The sequence below is a fragment of the Canis lupus genome, chromosome 36 (assembly GCF_011100685.1).
Source record: "Canis lupus familiaris isolate Mischka breed German Shepherd chromosome 36, alternate assembly UU_Cfam_GSD_1.0, whole genome shotgun sequence".
Taxonomy (NCBI): Eukaryota; Metazoa; Chordata; class Mammalia; order Carnivora; family Canidae; genus Canis; species Canis lupus.
This window is the reverse complement of record NC_049257.1, coordinates 16,447,241-16,474,772: the sequence shown is the minus strand read 5'-3', so window position 1 is coordinate 16,474,772 and position 27,532 is coordinate 16,447,241. Positions and strand designations below refer to the sequence as shown.

Below are 27,532 nucleotides of genomic sequence, written 5' to 3'. Positions count from 1 at the left end.
ATAAAAACTTATCTTTGGTATATAATAGGCAATTATGGGGTGCTAATTTGCAAAAACTGAATATATAAAAATGGAGAATTGCCTGAAGTAATTAATAATTTTAGAGCTGGAAGGAAATTTAACAATCATTTAATCCAAACTTAATTCCTAGATAAAAAGAACGAGGCACAAACAGATGGAAAGACTTGGCTAAAATCACACTTCTCATGAGTGCCAGAGCTAGAACAAGAGTTGGGTCTAATATTCCTAGTCGATTATTACTTACATTAGACGATATTCGTAGTTTAGAAGTTTTATTATTTGGAAATTCATCTTCCAACGGATCTTGGTTAGAATTATAAAACAACAACAAAAATGTTCAAATTCTGGTGTCTATTCTTCTTTCCTAGTTTATTTTCTGTTGAATAAACAATAGTTTAACTTTTGAAGGCCAAGAGGTTAGGACAGACAATTGAAAGTGGATAAAATAAAGGAAATGGACAATTTTAGTGGATAAAATAAAGATCTGATCATTATGCTTTCCTCTAATCCTGAAACAGGTTGATTTCAAAATTTAGTCTTAGCTATTTGTCACTCACCTTTCAGACTTGCTTTTATATACAAAGGTTGTGTGGTAACAGGTCTCAAGATGTAGAGGTGATTCACAAAGTTCATTTGAACACTGTTCCCTCATAGCTACTACTGCAACCATGAAATCAATTTCTCTCAAAGGAGGTTTTAGTCATAGAGAGCTCACATACATAATAATCTCAGTCAATGAAAATAATAGACAGCTTTCTGTTTATTCTTTAGACTAAATGCATATCAGATGGAAAGTAAATAAGGGAGTAAAGCAAAAGTTAACCTAGGAGAAATTTTTTTTCACTGACAGGTTAAACATTAATTCATAATGCATCAAAAGATTTATTACATTTTAATGCATGGCATATTTAAGACACAAAACTTTATGAGATTTGAGGTGACTGCTTATAACAAGAGCTTTAAGAAAGAAATGAAAAAAGACATTTTATAAAAGGGATGGGAAAATTAAAATTGCAAGGCTAAATCAAAATGAAAATCTGAAAAGTTAAAGCATATTTGTTTTTATTTATAGACAGCTATCACATGAGTTATAAAGAAAAAGGATATTAGAATGGAACTTGGATAGATGTATGCATGCTATGGCTAAGAAATAATGTTCTTACATATTATGGTTAGTGAGAACATTATCAGTATAACAGGGACTTGTGATTTAAAAATATGCAGAACTTAATCTGTATTTTAGAAATAACTTGTATAGTGTTATAAGTTGAAAAGAATTAAAAAGAATAACTAATACCAAATATACACCTGTTTATAAGAATTCAGAAAAGGCTGCAATCTGTATTAAAAATGACACAAATTCAAAACAAGATGCATGTTATATAAAAAGGGACATTTTAAGATTTACTTGCTGCATTAAATCCATGGTTAAATCCACGAAATTTCCTTTTAATTAACATTTAGACAGAAACATGCAAATAGTCTTAGGTTCTACTTAGAGACTTCCCCAAATCCACTAAGGCTACAATATCCCCTATCTGGGAGCTAAGCAGGTATTCGGGTAGCTGCTTCCTCCTCTGCATCAGCTCGGTTTGCATTAATTTCTGCAAGTGTTCGGCCGAACCGTGCCCATTCATCATTTCGGGGGACAGCAATCTGCTGTTAAAAGAAAGACAATGTTTTATGTACACTAAAATAAAAAAAGATCATCTTACCCAGTATTTCAGTTTGTTTTCAAATAATTTTTCCATTAAAAAGTAATAATTGACATAAATGGTCTTTCCATAATTACAGGGAATATAACAATGCTTTACAATACATTTCAAAACAAAAGATGATGTTTGGGAAGTGTGTTGTGACAGCCTCAGAATTGCTTTTGCTGTTATCACCATCAGTACAAGAGAGAATAACAATGATGCTCTGCAAATATAATTCCCATGCACTATCTCATGGATTTTGCTGGTGGGGAGGAATTCTTCAAAAATTTTTACTTCTTGCTCTATTCCAAATACGAAAAAGTTTTTGAAGCATGTTTCAAACACCTGGTTTCTTAGGAGTGTTTATTTTTTTGTTTGGAGCACAAAGTAACCTTTTTCAATATCTTAATCCCTTCATGAGAAGGTACACTATCTCTTACCACATTAGTGATGTATAAACAACTAAAGGGGAAAAGAGCCTCATGATGCTTTTGCCTCTCTGAAGCATCTGATGACGCAGACTTTTCGATAATTGTCATTATCATATTGGAGAAATCTGGACACTGCCATATTAGGGCACAAACCACTCAGTATAGCAAATGAATGTGCCTACTTCTTAACCTGCCATATTAGATCAGATTGGATAGTGATAGCCAACATGCTAGCTACCAGACACATGTGTGACTATTCACACTTAAGTTACTTAAAATGAAATAAAATGTAAAATTCAGTTCTTTAGTTATACTAACCACATTTTAAGTGTTGGACAGCCATATGTGCTTAGTGGCTACTGTATTAGTGCAGATACAGAGCAATTCCATCTATGTGGACAGTTCAATTGTCTATTCTAAATGATTCAATCTACCTCCCTTCAGATCCAATTGCTAGAGGCCACAGGGTGTCCAGAGGGGATGGGGAATCATAAGGCATAGCAAAAGAAAGAGTGACTAAGGCTTCTTTTAGTCAGGGCTAAAAAGGAAATTACTCCTGGATATTGTGTATACCCACCCCAAGTACTAAAGATGAGAGAGATGCAACTCATCCTGCTGGATTCAGTGATATTGCAACAAGGTTCACAAGTCAAGATTCACCTTTCACACAGTCATCAAATAATTCTCAAAAGAAACGACTTTTGATTTCTACTACCTGGCCCAAACAAATCTACAAATGCAGAAAATTAAGAACTTGATTCTATAAAGCCCTGAAGTCTGTAACTCAAAATCTATAACTCAACTGTAACTCCAAATTTCTTCCTCTTCCTGAAGAGTTTCTAATTTCTAGTAATTTCTGCTTCAAGAAATAAGGTACTTCCAATGTATGATATTATCCTCAAAATCCATTGCATGGGGACACAGAACATCCAGCTTAGAAAGAAAATTAATCTCAAGAGTTGCTTCTGTCGTGGAAAAAAGTTTTATCTTTATAATCATATGGTTTATACAATTCTTGAACCTTGAAGACTAGTTTTAGCCACAAATATACCATAACATAACTACAATGCCCTGAAAGCTAAACAGATGTATCGAAATTGCAGGCAGTGAGCCCCATACCTCTCCCACGTCATATATGACAATCTGTCCTTCAGAATCACCCACAGCAATCTCTCTTCCAGAATGGGTCCATCTTACACGATTAAGAGCAGGATTACCCTCCACAGAAATGCTAGCAGTTGGCACCTAAAGTCATTTAAAATATAGTGCAGTGTTAAAAGTTTCATCAAGATTTCTATAAACATGTAAAACAGTAACTCTTCCTTCTTCCAATCTGGCTACGTTTTTTAAAACAAAGATGAAAATAGATAAAGAATTTTTCCAACTTTCTTCCTGTTCAGTGATATATTATGAATGACATTACAGTCAATCCTTGAAAATGGTTTGGGAAAATAACTTAAGTTCTTATATAAGAAATTCTCCCATGACTGGATACATACATCATTTTGAAAGATCTTCTCTTAATAAAGGATTTTGTTGTTATTTTAACTCTTTTAAGAAATCAAGCTGTTTGAAAACGGATGGCCAAAATCCCATTTTAAAGAAACATTTCAAAAGCCCTCATAAACAGATTACAGTTCAATTTTAAAGGACAGAAATTACTTCTGTAGCTTGTGACTCTGTCAGCTGAAACCTGTGATTTGAGCCACAGTTCCTAGAAACAGTTCATACTGAAGGTGCAGTATGGGTCTTTCCAAAGCTCTTGTTCTCATGAACTGTCTAGAGCAGGGGAGGATGATAACCCCAACACAATGGCGCGCACACACACACACACACACATCCGCCCCCGGAATCTGACTGTACTTCTCTTATGCTGAGGAAAAAGAGATTTATTTGCCACACACAGAGCAAACATTCAATGTGACTCAGACTGGAAGCACAATAAAATTTTTGAAACCTGATTAAAAGTAATCCTTTAAACTGACACTAGTCATTCTTGGACGACTAATTTAACTCCTGGAATGCCAAAACTGTTACAGAGAAAAACTATAATTTAGATATATTCTTTCAATTAATGATTATAGGAAAGGTTCAAATTTAACTGTAACCACAAATCTCAAACACCAAAACCCAAACTAAAAAAATACAATTGGTACCATTCTAGGTAACTATAAAGGTATAATTAAGCCCAACCATTTATTTAGCCAGGGTTTGATACCTTTTCCTAGGAGTATTTGAATGTTCTTCTTCAAACTACTAAACCAGGAGTTAGCACACTTAATTACTCTTATATTTCTAATACATAACTTCCTTGCCCCATATAACCATTTTACTTTGGGATTTGGATGGCTACTACCAGAAACAGGAGGAAATATGGGAAAGACTGGGATGTTGGGGAAGGAAACAAGAGACATTCCCTTCAATAATTGTTTCTGACAGAATGGCTAAAATATTACTTCTTACTACCACATATCAATATAGAATTCAAGGAACATTTTAAGCTGAAGTTGGTAAAAATACAAATACCTAAAAATAAGTAATAGCTGTAGTTACACTTCATCACCAATAAGTGGTTTTAACATAGTAATTAGGAAACTTGCTAGTTTCTATATTCATTTTACAGTAACAATATGTTTTCAATCCTTCATGGAACAAGTCATCAAAATACATTTTTCTTTCATTCAAATAAGTCAGGCTAAAACTAATGTTTATGGATGATACACAATTCTGTCAAGGCTAAGAGATAATTTAGAAATTCAGAATTAGGGTTAACATATTTCAACAGTCTGAAACTATCTGCTTTGTAGCCTATGAATGAAAAATATCCCAGTTGCCTTATGACTGACTTTGCCAGGACATTATAGACATGATAGTGCTTTTCAAAAGTAAAAGGAAATGCCCCAGTGCTCTTGGCAACATTATTTCTCCCTTCAGTTCTGCACAGCATGCGGTTTATTATTAAGGGTACAAAGCTTATTTGGTTTCTTTGTGATGAAGCTACAATCACAGAGCCCTTTTACATTCCTTGGGATAAAAGGAATTTCACAAATTATTCAATAAATCTCCAATTTTCTATTTTTCAGTGCAATTTTTGTTATTTTTCTGCTCACCTCTGTGTCGTTATTGAGATTCCACAAATCCAGCCTCCCCATGCCATCCACACAAGCAAACAGGGCTGGGTGGGTGGGTGACCACATAACATCATAAACATAGTCTGAATTATCCTCAAATGAGTACAAAGGCTTGTTATTCTGAAAGGGAAAAGTTGATTCTGAGCATAGTCAAAATATAACATACATTCAACATTTTATGATATTTAACTCAGCCTAGAAAAGTTCCTGTTTGTTTCATTACAGAATTACCTGGAATTATGAACTAAGAATCAACTACTGGACTGCAGTTTCTTTTTAACTTGTAGACATCATACTGTTTTAAAAAAGGAACAGAATGTGCTTCAAACACATTTGTCTATGAGAGGATTCTGGGAGGATGACAGCAACTGCAGTATACTTTTTGAACTCCCCCATAAACCCAAACAAAGCAATGAGGAGAGCAAAACCGAAGATTTACAAACAATACATACAACAAAATCAGGACACAAAGCTCCAAATATAAGTGAGTAGAAACAAACCTCTGCCAACTACAAGACCTATGTCGTACAAACACCTGTGCAGGAAGAAGTGTGGAAAGGCATGGGGCCAGAGAACAGAAGAGCCTCATAGTTGCAGCAAATACTCACTGGGCTGTGTTAGGGAACACGCTGAGTCTGAGAACAGCAGGAAACTGGGAGGGAGTTCAGTGCAATTCTACTTCTAAATAAGTGCAAGCACACTCCAATGTATATTATAAGTAAGGTCTAACGGTGCAGTCTGAGTTTTATAAACTCTCAAAATTAACAAACCAAAGCACCCCCCCCCCTTTTTTTTTTTTTAATGATAGGCACACAGTGAGAGAGAGAGAGAGGCACAGACAGGCAGAGGGAGAAGCAGGCTCCATGCACCGGGAGCCCGACGTGGGATTCGATCCCGGGTCTCCAGGATCGCGCCCTGGGCCAAAGGCAGGCGCCAAACCGCTGCGCCACCCAGGGATCCCTTTTTTTTTTTTTTTTTTTACCAAAGCCCCTTTTTAAGACAAAGTCTCACCAAAGAGAAACTGCTAGGAGTAGAATCAAAATTGTAGCATACAGCACAGTAGGAACAAAAGGAAAGAGAACACTCTGATAAAAGTAGCAGAGAAAAACAGAAAGGGCACATCTGAGAAAGTATAAGACACAGAGAAATAAATATCCACTTTGCAAAAAACACAGGAGAGAGTTTTAGCCTAGACTACGAAACTAGAAAAGTTATCCTTGCTCATTCTCACCCTCCTAAAAGTAGAGGAAAACTCATTTTACTAGTAGACAATAAGCAACAAAAAACGATCTTAGTCAAATTCCACGCAAAGTCATTATGGCAGATCTTCAATTAATGGTGTCATGACAATTAAATGTATGGACAAGAAGAATGATGGACAAGTCGGATTTGCACATGCACAAGAATGAAGTTGCACCCCTCCTTCCTCATACCATAAAAGTAACTCAACATATACTGGCAGTCCTAGCCACAGCAATCAGACAACGAAGAGAAATAAAACAGGCATCCAAATTGGTAAGAAAGAAGTAAAACTTTCACTACTGGCAGATGACATGATACTATATGTAGAAAACCTGAAAGACTGCACCAAAAAACTGCAAGAAGTTATAAACGAATTCAGTAAAGTCACAAAATACAAAATCAATGTACAGAAATCTGTTGTATTTCTATACACCAACAATGAAGCAGCACAAAGAGAAATTAAGAAAACAATCTCGGGGCAGCCCCAGGGGCTGAGCAGTTTAGGGCTGCCTTCAACCCAGATGTGATCCTGAGGACCTCGGATCGAGTCCCACATCAGGCTCCCAGCATGGAGCCTGCTTCTCCCTCTGCCTGTGTCTCTGCCTCTCCCTCTCTCTCTCTCTCTCTCTCTCTCTCTTTCTCTCTCTCTCTCTCTGTGTGTCTCTCATGAATAAATAAATAAAATCTTAAAAAAAAAAAGAAAATCTCATTTACAATTGCACTAAAAATGTAAGATACCTAGGAATAAACTTAACCAAAATGGTGATAGACCTGTACCCCGAAAACTATACAACACTGATGAAAGAAACTGAAGATGAAACAAATAAATGGAAAAGACATTCCATGCTCATGGACTGGAAGAACAAATATTGTTTAAATGTCTATAATTAACCAAAGTAACCTACACATTCAATGCAATCCCTGTCAAAATACCAACAGCATTTTTCACAGAACTAGAACAACCAACCATTAAAATTTATATGGAACCACAAAAGACCTCAAATACCCAAAGATATTCTGAAAAATAAGAGCAAAGCTGGAGGTATCACAATTCCAGACATCAAATTATATTACAAAGTTGTAGTAATCAAAACAGTATGATACTGGCACAAAAACAGACACACAGATCAATGGAACAAGAAAGGAAAACCCAAAATAGACCCACAATTATATGGCCAATTAGTCTTCAACAAAGCAGGAAAGAATATCTAATGGAAAAAAGTCTCTTTAACAAATGGTGTTGGAAAACTGGCCAGCTACCTGCAAAAGAATGAAACTGGATCACTTTCTCACACCATACACAAAAATAAGCTCACAGTGGATTAAAGACCTAAATATGAGACCTGAAACCATAAAAATCCTAGAAGGGAACACAGGCAGTAATTTCTCTGACATCAGTTGTAGCAACTCTTTTTCTAGATATGTCTCCTGAGTCAAGGGAAACAAAAGCAAAAATAAACTATTGGAACTGTATCAAAATAAAAAGCTTCTGCACAGTGAAGATAACCATCACTAAAACTATAAAAGGCAACCTATGGAATGGGAAATGATATTTGCAAATGCCATCTCTGGTAGAGGGCTAGTATCCAAAATATATAAAGAACTTACACAACACCCAAAAAACCAAATAATCCAATTTAAAAATGGGCAGAAGATACGAACAAACATTTCTCCAAAGATGTCCAGATGGCCAACAGACACCTGAAAAGATGCTCATCATGATTTATCATCAGGGAAATGCAAACCAAAACTATAATGAGGTGCTCCTGGGTGGCTGTTAGGTGGCTGACTTCCGCTCAGATTGTGATACAGGATCCTGAGATCCAGCCCCACATCGGGCTCCCCACTCAGTGGGGAGTTTGCTTGTCCCTCTCCCTGTTGCCCCTCCCTCTGCTTGTGCTCTTTCACTCAAATGAATGAATAAAATCCTTTAAAAAAAGGAACCAGGAAATATCACCTCACACCTGTCAGAATGGCTAAGATCAACAACACAAGAAATGACAGGTACTGGCGAGGATGTGGAGAAAAAGGAACCCTCTGGCACTCTTGTGGGAATGCAAACTGGTACACCCACTGTGCAAAACGGTATGAAAGTTCTTCAGAAAGTTAAAAATAAAGGTCATCCTATGATCCAGCAATGACATTGCTGGGTATTTACTCAAAGAATATCAAAAACACTAATTCGAAGGATATATGCACCCCTATGTTTAAAGCTGCATTATTTACAATAGGCAAGATATGGAGGAAGCCCAAGTGTCCACCTACTGATGAATAAAGAACACACACACACACACACACACACACACACAGGAATATTATTCAGCCATAAAAAAGAATGAAATCTTACCATTTGCAATGACATGGGTGGATCTAGAGAGTATAATACTAATCAGTGAGTCAGAAAAAGACAAATATCGTATGATTTCACTTCTTGGAATTGAGTTGAATTTAAGAAACAAAGGGAAGAAAAGAAAGAGACAAACCAAGAAATAGACTCTTAACTATAGAAAACTGATGGTTACCAGAGGAAAGGTACGTGTTGGGGGATAGAGGTTAAACAGGTGATAGGATCAAGGAGTGCACTTGTGATGAGCAGCAGGTGATGTATACAATTGTTGAATCACTATATCGTATGCCTGAAACAACATAACACTATTAGGTTAAGTAACCGGAATTAAAATATAAACTTAAAAAAAGAAAAGAAAGTAACTCAAAATGTATGACACATCCAAATAAAGAGGTAAAGCTATATATAACTCTTACCAGGAAGCACAGGAGTAAGTTGTTGTAACTTTGGACTTGCCAATGGTTTCAAAACCCAAAGCACAAACAATAAAAGTCAATAAATTGGGCTATATCAAAATTAAATACTCTTGTGCTTCAAACAATACCTTCAAAAAAGTGAAAAGACAACATATACAATACAAGAAAATATCTGGAAATCAAAGTGACTTGTATCTAGAACACTTAGAACTCATTAATAAAAAGGGGAAAATATGCCAATCAAAAAATTGGGCAAAGGATTTGAACAAACTTTTCTCTAAAGGAGATCCACAAACAGCAAGTAATCATTTAAAAAGATGTTCAACATCATAATTCATCAGGGAAATGCAAATTGAAACCACAATGAGATTTCATTTCACACACTAGGATGTCCATAATAAAAAGGACAGATAATAGCAAGTGTTGGCGAAGGATGTAAGAAATCAGAACCCTCATACATGCTGGTGGAAATATAAATTAGTACAGCTGTTTTGAAAAATAGTTTGTTACTCAAAATGCTAATAATTAGAGTTAACACATGACCCAACAATTCCTCTCCTAGGTATATACCCAAAAGAAATGAAAACATATGTACACAACAACAATTTGTATGTAAGTGTTCACAGCAGTATTATTCACAACACCTCAAAAGTGGAAACAACCTAAAAATTCCTAACTAAAGAATGGATAAACAAAAAGCAATACATCCATATAATAGGATAGTATTTGGTCATAAAAGTAATGAAGTACTGATACATACCACACATGGATAAGCTTGAAAATATTATATGATGTGAAAGAAGCCAATCACATATTGTGATGCCATGAAATGTCTATAACAGGAAGTTCCACAGAAACAGAAAGTAGATTAGGTTGTTTCCAGGAGCTGGGTGAAAGGGAAAAGGAGGAGTGACTGCTAATGGATAAAGGTTTCTTTCTGAAATTTGAAAATGTTCTAAAATTTGATGGTGATGATAGTGCACACCTCTGTGTATACTAAGAATTGCACACTTTAAAAGGGTAAGTTTTATGGTATATGAATTGTATCTCAATAAGCTGTTATTTAAAAAAGAAAAAAGAGATAAAGTGAATTTTTTAAAAAGTGGTAGACAGAAATGAACAAAAAGATACACCTATAAAGGCAGCCCCTGAAAAAGAAAATCAAAACAATACTATATATGAAAAATAGTAACTCAAGAGAACTCTCCTAAAATAAAAGCTTGAAACTACATATTTAAGAGTATCCTGTGTATCTGGGAAAATCAACCCTTTGAAGAAAAGGGGAAAAAAAAATGTAATCACTCAGGTTTTCTAAGACCAGGTCACAATTAAGGAAAAGAAAATCAGATTGTCCTCAGACTTTTTAACAACAATGCTTTTTGCCAGAAGATGACAGAATAATATATTTAAGGTAATCAAAAAAAATGTATTTCATGGATTTTATACACAGCCAAATTGCCCTTTGTAACCTGACACTTGTGCATATAAAAATAATGCATCCACAAGCATGCTACTGCAGAATGAACCTCAGATGACCAAAAAAAAAAAACAAAAAAAAACCCCTGAGGAGATGTCACTGTAAGGACAGGAAAATACCAAGTGATTCATGAGGGTAAAGTTCTCTTTCTGGAAGTATACACAATCTACAACTATATACAACATTATGAACAATACAGTAAGAATGCAAAATCCAGACTGAGAAACTAACAGGAAAACCAACCTGGTTTCTTCCTCTGTAACAATAACCAAGAAGAGAGGGAAGGAAGCCCTATCTTAAGAGGGGCTCAAAAGATGTGTCAATTACAAACATAAGGAGCTCATTTGAATCTTGCTTCAAACAAATAGTAAAAAAAAAAAAAAAAAAAAAAAAAAAAAAAAAAAATTTTAACATCGATGGGCTATTTAATAAAACTAAGAAATTACTGTTTATTTATTTTTTGGGGGGTGTTATACAGAGTCTCATGGTTATGTTTTTTAGGCTTTATTTTTTAAAGATACATACTGGATATTTGTAGATGAAAAAATATGTCTGCATTTGCTTTAAAATCCAGGGGTAGGGAGGGATTGTACATGGGAATGAATCAAACAAGACTGGTCATGTGTTGATAATTGTGGGAGCTAGGTAATGGGTTTATGATACCATGAATTCATTATACTCTTCCTTTTTGCCTTTGTATCTACTTAGAATTTTCTATAATCAAGAGTTTAAAAATATTTATAATTTTCAGATATACAGTAAATGTTGAAAGCATGACTTAATGGCCAAAAATGTTTGCTTGTAATTAAGAAATATTTTTACAAAACTTAAAAGCAAGAAACAGAAACTAAGGTTTTTTTCCTCTCCAGATCACTATCTCCTATAACTCTCTTTGGTAACAATGCCAAATAAAGTCTCACTCTGATGGAGTGGTTTTCAACATAGGATGGGCATCACAATCATCTGCCGAGCTTTTTAGAAATCCAGACACAGCCTCCCACCCAACCATAATAATTCATCAGTGTTTCTGGTGTTGTTGCACTAGTGATTCTGATGCACAACATGATTAAGAGCCACCATGCTAAGGTATATTACTCTTGAGGTGATAGTTTTATTTATTATTAAAACAGAAGTTGTTCAGAATTAACATCATGTTCACATGCTCAACTCTGTAAGACTATATACTGGTCTAGATAATTTTCTAAAGAAGGAGTTATCAAAAGAAAAATGGGCAAAAGACCTGAATAGGTATGTCATAAAATGGCCACAAAACATGAAAGATTTGTTGAACCTCATTAGTCTTAGGTAATGCAAACTAAAACCACAATGTAATACAACTGCACGCATCAGAATTATTAAAGTGAAAAAAGGCAGAATATATTAAGTGTTGAGAAGGCAGCAGAACGGGGAATTTTCATATGCTACTAAATACTAAAATATTTAGTATGCTAAATATTTAATATTTAAATGCTACTAAAATATCATTTTCATATGGATTATAAACTGGTAAAACTATTTTGGAAAATTGCTTGTCAGTATCTACTAAAGCAGAACAAAGGCATATCCTATAGCCAAGTATTTTACTCCTAGGTATACACCCAACAGAAATGAGTGCTTATCTCCATCAAAAGACAACTACAACTATGCGAGTAGCAGCATTATTCATAACAGCCCCAAACTGCAATCAACCAAATACCACCAGCAGTAGAATGGATAAACTGTGGTATACTTACATACCAGAATAGTATACAAAGAGAGAAAAATCTACAGCTCTACTCAACAATATGAATGAATCTCACAAACATAATATTAATAAGCAAAAGCAGCCAGCTATAAATATTATATGATTCCATTTTTATAAAACATGAAAAAAGCTGTATGTAAATTATATTATAATGTTTATAATGAAAAAGAAGACTGCTAAATATCTCAGGAAATTATTCAGATGAAATGTTTCATCTACTCAGTGCACTATGAGGCAGCCAGAGAAAAAAGCAGAATGTATTATAGCTGGGTAAAAGATTATATTAAAAATAAATGGCAACAAGTTCCCAAAATTTTTTTAAATGTGATTATAGACCTTTCATAATTGTTTTAAGTTTAATTTAGAAAACATGATCATCGAAGGACAAATTTTTTTTTAAAAAAGAAATCACACATTTAACATCAAATACTGTTTCATAAAATATTAATTTTACATAACTGCAAATTAAAATCCCAAATGGGTCACCTAAAGTACTTTTTAGTGGTAATATTTTTTCTTAACTTGAAGACAACTTCTGCCTAAATGGTAGAGAGGCAGTAGGGAGGAGTTGAAGAGGGGTACAAGCCCAGAACATTGTCTCAGGGCTACCAAAAACTAATTTTAAGGCTTTGGAAAAGTCACTTCATTATTCTAAGCCCCTATTTCCGTATTTATAAAACAAAGGTTTTCTATCAGTGGTTCTGACCCTTCACTATACATTGTAATCCTTCTAACTCTGAAAAAATTTTTAAAATACGCTGTTGCTTGGATCTCCCCCTTAAGATATTTTTATTTAATTAGCCTGGCATGCCAGAGCACTAAAAGTTTTAAAAGTTGCCCAGGTTATTCTAATGTGACCAAAACTAAGAACCACTTAACTAAATAATGCCAAAAGGTCACTGAAGCTCTAAAATTCTTACAAATAAAATATCTGCAAACATATCTGCCAAAAGAATGAATCAAAACAAGCTTCTCTGAATGACAGATAGCATCTGGATATGCAAAAGCAGCTCATTCTAGTACAGTGATGCAAATAAACACTGTATGGTCAAGTGAGAAGCCAAATTTTTTCTGAGTTCTTTACAATTATGTGTTGGGTTGAATAGTGTGCTCCACCCCCTGTGCAAATTCGCATCCATCTAGAATCTGTAAATGTGATGATATTTAGAAACAGGTTCTTTGCAGGTATAATCAAGGTTAAGTTGAAGCTATACTGCATTAGAGTAGGCCTCAAATCTAGCGTAACTGTGGTCTTAAGAGAGAAAAATTTGTACAGAGACACAAACAGGGAGGGAGAATGCCAGTGATGACAGAGGCAGAGACTGGAGTGATACAGCTGCAAGCCAAGAAGCACCAGGATTGCTGGCAACCACCAGAAGCTTAGTGAAGAGGCAAGGAACACAGGAACAGATTCTCCCTCAGAGTCTCCAAAGTCACCAACCTTGCCAACATCTCGATTTTAGACTTCCAGCCTCTAGAACTATGAAATAACAAATTTCTGTTGTTTAAAGCCACCTAGTTTGTGGCAATTTGTTTCAGCAGCCCTAGGAAACTAATACAATAATTCTATAGTTTTCTAAGGTACCTGGGGAGTTCCTGATTAATAACGACGAGTCCTATAGTAAATACACAAACATAACAGTGAGGTGCTTGCCAGAGAACTGGGAAATAAGTATGTTCTCACTTGGATCAGAAGAGAAACAGAATCTCTTTAAAAAGGAATAATTCTAGGGTCAGAAATATCTTCCTATATAACCTGACTGAAGATATGAACTTTTTGAGAAGGAATGTGTCTATTAAAAGCAATGGAAATACAAAGAAGCAGAGTCTTTAAAAGAAAAATGAAGACAGTATCCTATTCTAGCATTGTCCAGGACAGAGTCTCAGCTCGTGGATTCTGAGTTACCACCCATGGCAAGGCTATCTCTATGTGAAAATGAATGAATCACACTATCTTTGCTTGATGCCATTAAACATTCAAATTAGAACACTTCTTTTGTTCCAATTCCTTGCTCACCAAGCAATCTTCTGATTGTAATTTGGCTTCCCACGTGGGTTGTCTACAGGGAAACAATGAGCTGGTCAGGCCAGCATGAGTATCTGGGCCTTGTGGCAGTTGTTTCTCATTGTTAAATTAATAAATTGACCCTCTCCATATCGGTGTCTTAGAAGCCTGTTAGTTCCAGTCAGCACTCCCTAGCTAATCAACTCTAGTAGACTGACAAGACTAAGTTTCTGAATATGCAAAGAACAGGCTGGACTAGCCAAGCAGGAGGTTACTACAGCAAATGCTAACATGGAGGCCTGGGTCCCAAAGGTCAGAAAGCCTTCCCCAAGAAACACTCCAAGTTCGAAGCATTTTTTCATTTGAACTTGTCTAATATGTGCACAGTTGCTATTTCAACATTAGGAAAATCTTTTTAACCCTGTTTTAAAACTGGTATTCTCTAAGAATTACATAATGAAGCTAAATATAAAAGAGGATTTAAGACATCCAGGATTGTGAAAAAAAATTTAAGGTGTATGGACTACTGAAGGTTGAAATCTACCTACTCTTACCACATTAATGATTTTAATTTTTTTTAATAAAATCATTTTATTTTTATTTTTTTATGATAGAGAGAGAAAGAGAGAGAGAGAGAGGCAGAGACATAGGCAGAGGGAGAAGCAGGCTCCATGCACCGGGAGCCCAACGTGGGATTCGATCCCGGGTCTCCAGGATCGCGCCCTGAGCCAAAGGCAGGCGCTAAACCGCTGCGCCACCCAGGGATCCCTTAATCTTTTTTTTTTTTTTTTAAGATTTTATTTATTTATTCATGATAGGCACAGAAGAGAGGCAGAGACACAGAGAGGTAGACGGAGAACCAGGCTCCCTGCAGGGAGCCTGATGTGGGATTCAATCCCGGGATCCCAGGATCACCATGCCCTGAGCTGAAGGCAGGTGCTCAACCACTGAGCCACCCAGGCATCCCTAATGATTTTAATCTTGACACTTAATGGTAAATACAGTTCTGACAGGTATTTTTTCTGAGACTACAATATATATACTATGCATACATGCAAACATCTTGGCCCCAAATAAATAATTATTGTATTTTAAAAGTAATTTGTAACAGGTATGGTTAAATGTGGTAAAAATTAAGCTAATTTACAAGGTCTACTCGTAATCAAGCTCTTACGGAATCCTCTGGTTACCATCCAGAAGTTTCACTCCTCACACAGTCCTCCTACCCTTTTTCATGGCTGCCAAAGTACTCCTGTTGTGAATACTCAACTCTGGCATTTTGAAAAGGTAATAATGTCTTCCAAGTATACTAGAAGCAATGTCTTGGTTGGTATAAACTTTACCAAAATGTGGAAAATCATCTACCTCTGTTTATCTTCTTTACTAAAAATAAGTGAGTTTAAAAAAAATCATGAAAACAATTTGATGATCCAGAACTCTGTCACTGCATTATAAATTCCTGACTAGGCAAAAATTAGAAGCTGACTACAGAAGTAGATTACTTTAAATTTGAGGCAGTGTCAAATTGAAGTTTCTGGGATTTTTTGGAGGACTTATAAAATGGGAGAAAAAAAAAAGAGGAATCTTGTTTTGCTCTTAGGATAGAGCCAGATCTCAAAGGACAAAAAGATACAGCAATTTTTTAATAATTTGTTCCTTCCAACTTATGGGGGCTCCATTTCCAGAGTCAGAAAACCCTTAAAAAAAGTAGAGGCAGAGAAGAGAAACATCTGAAGTCTGTTAAATTCATGAAAGTGAAAATACTGGTTTAGAAAGCTTACTATGGAATTAGAACAATGTTTTTAAAGAGATTATTTAAAAGTCTTGCCTACTGGGGTGCGCCTGGGTGGCTCAGTTGGTTAAGCTTAGGTTTTAGCTCAGGTTGTGATCTTGGGATCATGAGCTTGAGCCCCATGTTGGGCTTCACACTCAGCAGGAAGTCTGCTAGAGATTCTTTCTGCTACCGCCTGCCCCCCAAATAAATCCTTAAAAAAAAAAAATCACCTTGCTTGTTATTCATAACCTTTGTATTGGAGAGCACAGAGGCTCTATTGAATTTTTGGCGGGGTAGAAATAAATACCAGCAACACAGGTGACCATGAAGTATAAATCCAAGATCAAAACAATGATGCTGGGAGCCATGATATAAGCAAATAAAAAAATATGTACTTATTAATATATTGTTGCTCTTCTAGCCTTCATAGAGAATTATTTGTGTGCAGAAAAGTTAGAAGAAAAAGTAATTCTTCTGATAAAGTTTTAGAGGGCCCTTAAACATATATAAAAACACCCTGTTCTATGTTGGCTCTTCCTTTGGCCACTAACACTGGAGAAATATGTACATGTGTATGTATGTGGGGGGAGGTAGACATATCACAGTTGAATGAATAAATGAAGCCCACAGAGGAACGCAATGCGTAGCTCAATTAGCAAAGAAAGAGATATGCCTGCCTGTCATTCTTATTCAGAAGGCAGTTCTATGTTGAAATACAGCAAAATACAAGAATAAAAAATACCAACCACCAATCAACCAGCTGTGTGAGTACCACAAAAGCAAGCATCAATCAGTCTGCTATCACAGACAGAAGTTCTGTCTTGCTTAGGCAATGAAGAGGAATTCCTCATTTTCCAGTCTTGCTGGTAATATGCGCAGGGATGGAAGCCTCAAATATAAATCTAAAAGACTAGCAACTGAAGGCCTGAGATATTAAAATAAATCTACAAATTCATAAAAGATTCTTTTCAATTACTAGAAAGGAAGGTGTTCAACAACCTAATAAATAAATGTCTCTTGTGTTTATACAAAGGACTACTAAGGTGAAAGCACACCAAAAAACATACTTACTTACAGGCCTGCCTGCAGACTACACAGAAATAGTTGGCTTCATTTTTCCTATTCTGTATCTTGCTTTGGCTTTACTAGCTAGGTCATACAGTTCCTTGCTTGTAGTTGTAAGAATCTTCTACCTTTTTTCATTGAAAACTCTCATAAAAAAAAACAAAAATTCAAGAACAATACAAGAAAGAAAACAGACAAGAGATAAAACACATTCAGAGCTCTGTCTCATCCCCATGAAATAGGAACTGAACATTGCTAAATGCCTATTACATGTTAGACACTGTGTTAAGCACTTTTCTATGTATTTCCTTCATTAGCCTTAACTGCTATTTTTATGCTCACTAATGCCAAACATGAAAATGCTCGAATTTAAAAGCCAAGCTTTTAGAGGCAAAGTTTTCTAACTCATTTCATATTACACTGAAAGAAAACATCATGAAAGAGCAAGAATGAACAGCGAGTCCATCCCAGATTTCTGAGGCTAGCATTTGATATATGAATTTACTGTATGTAATATCTCTTAAGACCACTAGGTCTCCTCAAAGAAACTGAAGAACCAGAGAAGGTCTCTAAACTCTGTCTCATGATAAACTATTCAAAATGTCAACATCTAGAATAAGGCAAATCGAAACATGAAAAAAATACAGCTTAAAAATTTAACCTCATTTAAATAGAATAGTCTGATAGTCTGATTATGCAGCTTTGCCAACTACAATGCAATACTGCAGAATGGCTACACAGCAAAGTCAAGGCTTCTTACATTTAATATGGGGTCAAATGAACCTATGAGGCCTATCACAAGAAGTAACATTCCCTTCATGGATTTGCCTTGAGACTTTCACTGAAGCAGGACAATGTCACATTTATCTGGAATTGCTAAAGGATCACAAAGCACTTTATATTATAGGGGCTTTTTCAAATAACCGAAGGTTATTAAAAGCAAAACTATTTATTTATTGTGGAAAACAAAAATATATATTCACCCATGCCTTTACACAATATTTCCTTAATGATTTAAGTTTGTTATGTATAGCCTTATTGTATATCAGTTTTTTGTCTTTTCTCATTTTCCGTCGCTCTGTAAGCCACTGCAGCCTTTAAAAGCTCTTCCAAGAGCAAATGTATGGCCTTGTGTTGGGCTATACACAACTATGTAAGACATATGAGAAATACTCAGGCGCTTTTTCCCCAACTCATTTCAGAGTAAACAGTTCTGTGCTTGGAAAGCCTGAAGTGAGAAGACTGGTCTTTGGTTTTGTGTGGGGTTAACATATTTATCAGCACACTTTTATGAAAACTACAAAACCCAGTGGCTAACTCATGTTCAGCATAACTTCTTATCAGGTTTGATCTATCAGTGAATCATTCTAAGCTATTAGAAAGCTTTTCATCTTTTCCATGCAGAATTAGAGCACCACCTTGTGTCAGAAACCCAAGGAAATGAGCAAACATCTGTTTTTAGATACCTTCGTTGTCCAAAGTTTTACTGTCCAGTCAAATGATGAAGTGACAAAAAGATGTGAGAAGTCCACTGCTCCAACAGCTGCATGACAATGGATACCAGTGATTGGTCCTTGATGTCCCTCAAACATCTCACTGATTCCAGCTTTGCTATTTCATAAAAGTGAAAATATTAGGGAAATCTCTTGGAAGTGGACTGCTTACAAATACATTTTATTAAGGATTATATATCACATTTTGACAGAATTTCAACAAACCTAACTCTGCTTAGAACACATCAGAGTAACTTATGTTTTTTTTTTAAGAGTTTATTTATTTATTCATGAGAGATACAGGGGGAGAGAGAGAGAGAGAGAGAGAGAGAGGCAGAGACACAGGCAGAGGGAGAAGCAGGCTCCATGTAGGGAGCCCAACGTGGGACTTGATCCCATGTCTCCAGGATCACACCCTGGGCTAAAGGTAGCACTAAACCGCTGAGCCACCCAGGCTGCCTCAGAGTAACTTATGTTGAGTGTTACTCAATCCAGACTTGGTAACACTACTAAAGCATTAAGTACATTTTGAACCATAAACATGCTGTTGGCAACAAAACTCACAAGTCCAATTATCTGAGATGATGGAACAGAGACGAAGAGAGACTATATGCAAGAGAGAAAATCCAGGCTACTACTTTTATATCAAAAGCTTTGGGGATCCCTGGATGGCTCAGCGGTTGAGCATCTGCCTTTGGCCCAGGGCGTGATCCTAGAGTCCCAGGATCGAGTCCCACATCAGGCTCCCTGCATGGAGCCTGCTTCTCCCTCTGCCTGTGTCTCTGCCTCTCTCTCTCTCTCTCTCTCTCTCTCTGTCTCTCATGAATAAATAAATAAAATCTTAAAAAAAAAAAAAAAAGCTTTGAAGCTGATTTGTATTTGAGATGAAATCTGGACCCTCCAGTTTTTTTTTTAAGGAAACAATTGGTAAGGTACAGCTAGACAATTTCAAAACAGACTGAACAGCAGGAGAAATACTAGTCAATTTAAAATGTGTACGTGACATTACTACACAATTATCAGGAAGATGAACTAAAGCTCAAGGTTCAAATAAATCAAAATGGAAAATCAGGCTGAAAATCTTATTTACAACTTTACGGGTCAGTATGTGGCATGTGCATATTGTATCTGCAATTGCTGAAAGCTACTTCCTACCACTAACTTCTGTGTGTACATGCACACACACAAAACCACAACACACCACACTTAAGATCCAGAACATATCATGACCCAAATAATCTTTTGCTTTAAAAAGTATTTAAGTTTTAATTTTATATACCTGAACTCAAATACAATTTGTCAAAAATAATGAGTGGCTCTATGACAAATTTCTACTTAAACAAGGGGCATTTGTTTTAATGAGATTATTAAAAGGAGAAATTTAAATAATTGCAAATTCCAGTTTAGATTTACCTGCCATGGCGGCATGCTGTGTACACAGAACCTTCCTCACTCCCAACAACAAAGTTGTTGACATCTCCAACAGGGAAGGACATAGATGTCACAGCTACTGCCTTTGACTGTTTATGAACCAATTCCATGCTATCCTACGTAGAAAAAAATTGAGGAAATTATTTACAAGCTTGCAACTTTTAATTTTCTAAGAAACATTTCTAATTTTAATTGGTTTATGAACAATTCTTTTATTATATAATACTTATACAAATTTACTTTCATTAAATGAAGCAGGTTTGAAAATAAAGTATATACACAATAAACTATATCTAATACACGTTTTGGCTTATAAACTGTTATTAATTAAAATACGATTATAAAACATTTATGAAAAATATAAGCTGGGAATTACATAGACTTTAAAAATAACACTTGATTTAAAAGTTCAGTTTTCCAAGTTTAACCTACCTGTGGATGGGAAAGCATGTCCAGACTCCATGAACAAATTTTTCCATCAGTAGATATGCTAATCAAATTGTGAGCATTTTGTGTTCCAACAACATTTACACAATATACAGGATGCTAAAGAAAGAGATGTTAAAAGAAGTTTTCTTGGGTTATTTTACCAAAAAATGGAACCATTTGTACACCATAATCACAGGTATTCTGTTTCACATTAAAACAGTTTCATATCTTGATGATATTTTTAATGTGAAGTTTGATGCTATTTTGTTGATTAATAAAAGGTTGTCTCAGAAGATAGATGAGTTTTAAATAAAACAGATTTCCAAAAATACAAAAAAAAAAAAAAAAAAGGCCTTCATTCTTAGAGGCTGATGAGGAATTCATACATCAAAGGAAACACATTCTGAGACTACTCTGATGGACACTACTAAGTATTTAATGGTGAAGCAGCGCAGAAGTCTAATGGAAATAACCTCTTTACTTACTGTGTGTGCAGCAGCTGACAGCGGAGTTCTCTGCACTGGAGTTCTTTTATTGCTACGGTTATCCCACAGCACAATTTGGCCTGAATATGTACCACCAACAACCAGATTTGGATGAAATTTTGCAAATGTAGCAGACATCACAGCAGACTGCAAATAAAGATTTTTATACTTAAGGTTCAAATGGAAGAAGCCCGAGAAGTTATAAAAATAAATCTATATACAAGCATTTCCCCTTTTATTGTAAGAGTTTAAAGGTTATAAAAAGAAGTAAATGACTTTGTTTAAAAATTTCATTTTATTTCAGAATAGAAAAATATACCATTAGAATAGTTTTGGCTTAAAAGTCAAATGTAGTGATTGTTTATGTAAAATGTATTCAATTTATAAAGAAAGCAAAAATTATTTCAATTTGATTACAGTATTAAATCAAAAGACAACTGGCTCTAACAGTAATCTGACAACAGAGAATAAGCTAGTTTTGATTCAGTTAAGCATTTTTTCAGAATTATGATTATTAAAAGATTATAACTTATGCAACCAGAATAGGCTTGCAAATTTTAACCTTACACTAAACCCACTTTAAAAATCAGCATCTGTTTCCTACTTCATACATATGTTTCTATTTAAAACTATCTAGTTCCAACTCCTCAGGCCATGTATAAGTAATTCAGTGGGCCAACCGTCTAATTGTATATTCAGCAAATAAGTTCATGAGAAAGTCCCTGTAGAAAAGGCATTTTATAAAAGATTCCTTTTATATAATCAATCACAATAACAGAAAATCACAACTGCAAAGAACTTTAGGTGTGATTAAACATAAGAGATGTCAGAAAAGCTAAAAAAGGCAGATCATGTTGAACTGAGAAGTCTTCAGTTTTCTGTTAACATCTGTTTGCAAACATGAAGTGGTTTAGTAAATGCCAATCCAATGAAATCATTATGTTGACAAGAAAAGAAAAAAGGCACTTGTCTAAATTCATTAATGACTTCTTAAACTTAGGGAAGACTGTTAAAAGACCATCTTACCTGGCAGTGAAACACATATTCTGGGGTAGTTTTTTTGTATTTCATATTCCATACAAGGGCCACACCATCAGGCTCATGAGGAGCATCTTCATTGTTATTATAGGAAGCTACGAGTAGCTCTGGATACTGCTCACAAGAATCAAGTGGGGGAAAAAATGCTATGCATGAACCATTTCATATTCTTAGTTACTCAACTGTTTTTATCAAAATTATTTTGAAAATACAAATACCTAACATTTCCTCAGGAAAAGTATATTGAGAGTTGCAATTACTGGAATGTTAGTACAACTCTAAATAAAAACTATCATTATTTAAAATGTTTTAATATTAAAACATTTTATGAAAACACGTTGCAATTTTAACCAAAAGATTTGGTGAACAACTGACGTTAGTAAACCTGGGTTGTGACATAAATTCAATCTTGAATTTTAAATTAAATAATGTTTCCAATCCTTTCTTCCAAAGTATACAAGATAAAATGAATACAGTAACATTAGAACCATCATCCATTATTACTTTAAATGATATATACTGATTTAATATACAAGGTTTCCATAATTCAAAGTGCCTATAAATAATTTTAATTAAAAAGCGAATAACCAATTTTGTTACAACTTACCTGAGATGACCAATCCAAGCAACTAACAACACGATGCTTTGACCAACGTTCATCAAAAAATTGTCGATTTAGTGACAGTTTAGCACCTGCTTGAATCTCTCTATAGAATAAGACCAAATCCAAAAAAAGATGATGTTATAACTTCTCTTGATCTGAAAGTAATCTAAGTAATTTTAAAGTAACATTGCTGAAGCCATAATTTTAGCAATTAAACATTACCCCTCTTTGTCTTCCAAATCTCTTCCACTGTAGTCAAAGAAGATGTTAATCTGTTCAGAAAGTGCTCTTTCTACAATTCTTGTAGAATGGTCAAAGAAACTTAAAAATTCCTCCGAGTGTAAGATTTGTTGCTTTTCTTCTTCAGTCAGTTCATGAGGGGGAGCTGGAAAACAAATGTTTTCCTGAAGTCTAATTTATGTCGATCAAATCATGTCAACTCACTATCACAGTTTGGATCAATGAATGCCACATATTTTTTTTCAATCAGATTCACCTCTTTGGTTTGGAGTATTTTATTCTACCTTAACATAAAAATAGTATTTTTTTTTTTATAAACCTTAAATTTTTTTTTAAAGTTAAATTCTTTCAGATACCTTTACTATCATTTTCTTCATCTTTCTTTAAAGTTTTTTCTTCTTCAGGTTCAATGGGTGGTTTAGGAGTCACTACATCATCTTCTTCCTCTTCATCTGAAAAAAACAGAATAACACAAAAATTATTTTTATGAAACCAATGAACTTTTGAGCAACAGTTCAGAAGGTATCACAACTAACTTTACATAAATGCAGAAGTAAACCACTGTAAGACAGAACAAGTAAAAATAGTATGAATTTCATCAATGCAATTTTAAAAGAAAGTGGAACTTCTTGGGGTTTATAGATACCTATGTGGTACCTCTAATAGTCATTCCAAATTTTGTAACTACATAAACTGAAATAAGATATATTAGCAATTAGGATAAATTCTTCATGGAAATCTCTAAAAGCTTGCAAGCATTTATCATTCCAGACAGAACAACATGCAACTCCTGCATAGTTTTATGTAGCATGCTGACACATTAATGCTGTAGAACGAAGAAAATCAAATGTCTAAAATAGCCTACAGAGCTAGCTGCTTACTTGTGATCTGAAACCATCAGTGTCTAATGGGTCTTCGTATGGCATAAAGACGGCTTACATTAACTCTCAGGTTGCTATTTGAGAGGCAGATTTTAAAGATAATAGCTATGAGACCACATTTTCTATTCTGTCATTTTAAATGCAAGTCTCATTATCTACCATTGCATGATGTGGCAATAAGCACTTAAAATAATGTTTTCTTAACTTGAACAAAAATATATATTGAGGTAACATAGAATGTTTATAAGACTTTATTACAAAATCTCCCCAAATCAAGAACTAACTTAAAATGACTTACTTTAAAATGTTATAGAACATATAACTCTGCATACCTTCTCAGATTTTATGTAGAAAATGCTTATTTTCATTGCCTAAACAGATGTGTCATTTGTCTATAAGGGAATGGCAGCAGGCGTCTGTAGCAGAGTGCATCTTAAGTAATGAGGGCCTATTCAATAAGGAGACTTGTTATTTATAGTCATTTCCCCGACCCATGTTCAAAATTATCTAAAGCACACATACATGCTCTGTACACAAAAGAATGGTCAAGGATGGGAACCAGCTGCCAAGTCATGGTCCCAGCAGCCAGACCAGCTGACTAGATAGCAACAACCAGATGGCACTGCTGGGATTGTGTCTTTCTGCTACAAGGTGGCAAAGGGATGGCACAACATTCTTCCGCTTGGCTGCTTCCAATCCTGTCTCTCCCCAATGGTGAGCCTGTGCAATTACCCACACTCCAGGAGGCCTACAGATAAGCCTTTACCCTGCAAACAAAATGCAGCTTGTAGGCCACACCAGCTGCCAAACCACACACATAGTGTTAGGTTTGGAGAGCTATGAAAATCTTTCTAAATCTATAGTATAAGCAATAAAAATATAACTGTACCTGTAGGAAAGAAAGCTTTAAATGACACTGTATAATGCACACAATGATACAACCTCCAACTTAATCAAAATGATAATGACGTATGCCAATCCTACATTACTTGAAATTGAGCGATTTTTACGTTCTGACAAGTTTACAGAACTAGGATAAATGGCACGAATGATTTCAATATATGCTCATACTTTTGAACCAAATGGTGAAGGTTAAAATTTTTCCTTTCAAGGGCCTCAATCAGCCACAAAGGAAAACAGTAATCACTGTCTTTTCAGCCAGCCCAACCGCATTTGTCAGCCCTTTCTCCGTCAATGCAGCCAGAGCAATCAACCTGCCAAACATTCAGAATGGAAAAACAATCTGAAAATACAGGGTATAATGCACCTGCCAGTGAAAATGGCCATTTCAAGAAAAGCTAGTGATCTCAGTGACCCCGCTGAGGAGGCGGTGGTGCAAAGGGGAAAGAACACGTAAAAGAATTCTTAGTGATCGCCACTCTCTTGCACATTGACACTTCCTTACAAAGCATGCCAATTACAGCTTTTCTGCTACTTAAAAAAAATGAAAGCTTTTTTTGGGCAAAATAATCACACAGAGAAAGAGAAAGACAGAACTCCTTTTTAGATGAATTCTCATATACAACAGATTATTAATCTGAAAACAGTATAACTGGTGACAATTCTATACTGTATTGCTCAAACATGATGAAATTCTACCATAAAGTCACCTGTAGGTGTAATGTAATAAAATAGTTTAATTACATTTAACTTGGGAGTTGACTTTTAGAATAATGATATATTTACTTCAATTAAAAATTAAGTCTGAGAATAGATATATTTTTTCATTTTTCTGCTATCAGTTATCCTAATCAACTTTGTTTACTAGCAGGGTTCACTGTAAGCAAATCCTAAAATCCAGGAGAGGGATTCTGAGACACGCTGGACAGGTCATTCTTGAGCACTGTGAATTATAAATTACAGCCTCCTATCCACATTGTATTTTCCTCCCTCAACTTTGTCGCATTATACAGCTTCTAAGTACTATTTCCAATGACAGGTGTCAAATTCCTGTCATAATGCATATGGTCAGTACTTTAGTGCTAAGTGACCTCATAATCTACATATTTAACAGAAAAGATCTTGTTTATAGACCATCTTTTCCTTCTAAAATTTAAAATGTAGATGAAGTATGTTAGAGACAGTGATCTTACCTCTCACATGGCATTTGCTATGCCTATTTGCCCATATAGATTAGTTTAGTTGCAGCTGAATGAGTTACCAACTATTTAGATACATGTTTTCAGTATTTTGTTTTAATGTACATACTTCTCTTTCTAGATGGATAAAAAAACTGATTTAAAAACTATGACAGGTCAAAAGATTAAGCTAAATAAAATTTCAAGGAACAAAAATCAAATTACCTAATCTTAAAAAGTACAAAACATTGTTATTATAAAGTTGGTCTTAAACAATTATCTATGTATATATCTCAGATATTTGACAAAAATGTCCATCGGTAATATCAGATTGGAGAATGTTCCTCTGATTAGAGAATGTTCCTCAGATTAGAGACTGTTCCTCATATCAGATTAGAGAATCTTCCTCAGATTAGAGAATGTTCCTCTGAACAAAATACACTTCTCTTTTTAAAAACTAATATGATGGGTACTAAAGGACTATTGACATGATAAAAAAAAACACATCATAATTCTGAAGATTTTCTATGCTAGTCCTTATTACATGATAAACTATAATGTATTTAAAACAGGAAAAGAATGCAGCAGAGGAAGAAGACTGAAAATGGGACTGCCATGTCACATCAATTTATTGATGAATATTCATTGCAATATGCTAAGTGGTTAACTCCATGCTTTCTCTGACAGGGAATCCAAGGTTATAAACTGAGCAGTAAAGAATGCATAAAAGTAGCAGTTACTTTTAAAATGACAAATCTCTTGTCAATGAATGCTAAGACTAGGTTTAATGAACCAGTGAATTTTTACTTTGAGTTAACATCAAAATTGTGATGTATTTTGGTGAGATGGAAAGAAAAGCTGTTCTGTAAATTAAGCTGCACCTAGAAATAACACCGAAGAATGAAATTCCCGTTGTCGGAATAATCTGTTACAATGGAGTAGGTTAATCAAAGTTAAATCATCTGTAAAATGGGTGGCTTTTGTTAAACTGAAGGAAGGAGTCTTCAGAGCAAGTTTTCTCATCTATATGTCACATTCTACTTAAGAGACATTTAAGCTAAGAATAAGCCACAAAGTACACTTTGAATTATTTTAAAATGTTACAACACATTTAACAGGTAATATGCAACATCCTAGTAAATCCTCACTAAACAGTGATACTTTTAAATCTATCACTTATCATAATTAATTCTTATTATAAGTAAAAAACAAGTCCTATCATTAGTCCATTAATGTTGTTTAGAAAATGTTTGTTGTCTATAAATTACGTAGTTTCATTAATATTGATGTGCCCTATTTTAAGATAGTTTAATGTGCTAGGGAGTATTCCTAATTTACAAAGTGGTCTAATTATTTATGGTATAAAGGAAATTGCCACTAAGTTCTAAAAATCAGAAAATTAAATAAAAATAAAAAAATAAAAATCAGAAAATTTGCTGCATATAAAAATGATTTAATTTTTTAAAACTCAACTTATGAATAATTTCAAAAAATCATAAAATG

At 34.8% G+C, this 27,532-nt stretch overlaps 1 protein-coding gene across 9 annotated transcripts in view; it reads right to left on the bottom strand.

The window, feature by feature from the left end:
* Window positions 1-276: 276 nt before the first annotated feature.
* DYNC1I2 (dynein cytoplasmic 1 intermediate chain 2) overlaps window positions 277-27,532 on the bottom strand; it is a 59,808-nt gene continuing 32,552 nt past the window's right edge. For 5 of the 9 annotated variants that reach the window (XM_038584832.1, XM_038584837.1, XM_038584835.1 and 2 more), the window contains 11 exons: window positions 23,427-23,522; window positions 23,053-23,215; window positions 22,834-22,933; window positions 22,215-22,340; window positions 21,189-21,335; window positions 20,707-20,820; window positions 20,257-20,390; window positions 18,817-18,961; window positions 5,260-5,400; window positions 3,269-3,394; window positions 1,450-1,680 (listed from right to left, as the gene is read on the bottom strand). In XM_038584832.1, the coding sequence (XP_038440760.1) occupies window positions 1,567-1,680; window positions 3,269-3,394; window positions 5,260-5,400; window positions 18,817-18,961; window positions 20,257-20,390; window positions 20,707-20,820; window positions 21,189-21,335; window positions 22,215-22,340; window positions 22,834-22,933; window positions 23,053-23,215; window positions 23,427-23,522 (1,406 nt within the window). In that variant the 3' untranslated portion in view covers window positions 1,450-1,566. Of the gene's footprint in view, window positions 1,681-3,268; window positions 3,395-5,259; window positions 5,401-18,816; window positions 18,962-20,256; window positions 20,391-20,706; window positions 20,821-21,188; window positions 21,336-22,214; window positions 22,341-22,833; window positions 22,934-23,052; window positions 23,216-23,426; window positions 23,523-27,532 lie in introns of all 9 variants that reach the window. The other 4 variants (XM_038584834.1, XM_038584836.1, XM_038584839.1 and 1 more) reach the window with 2 other exon arrangements.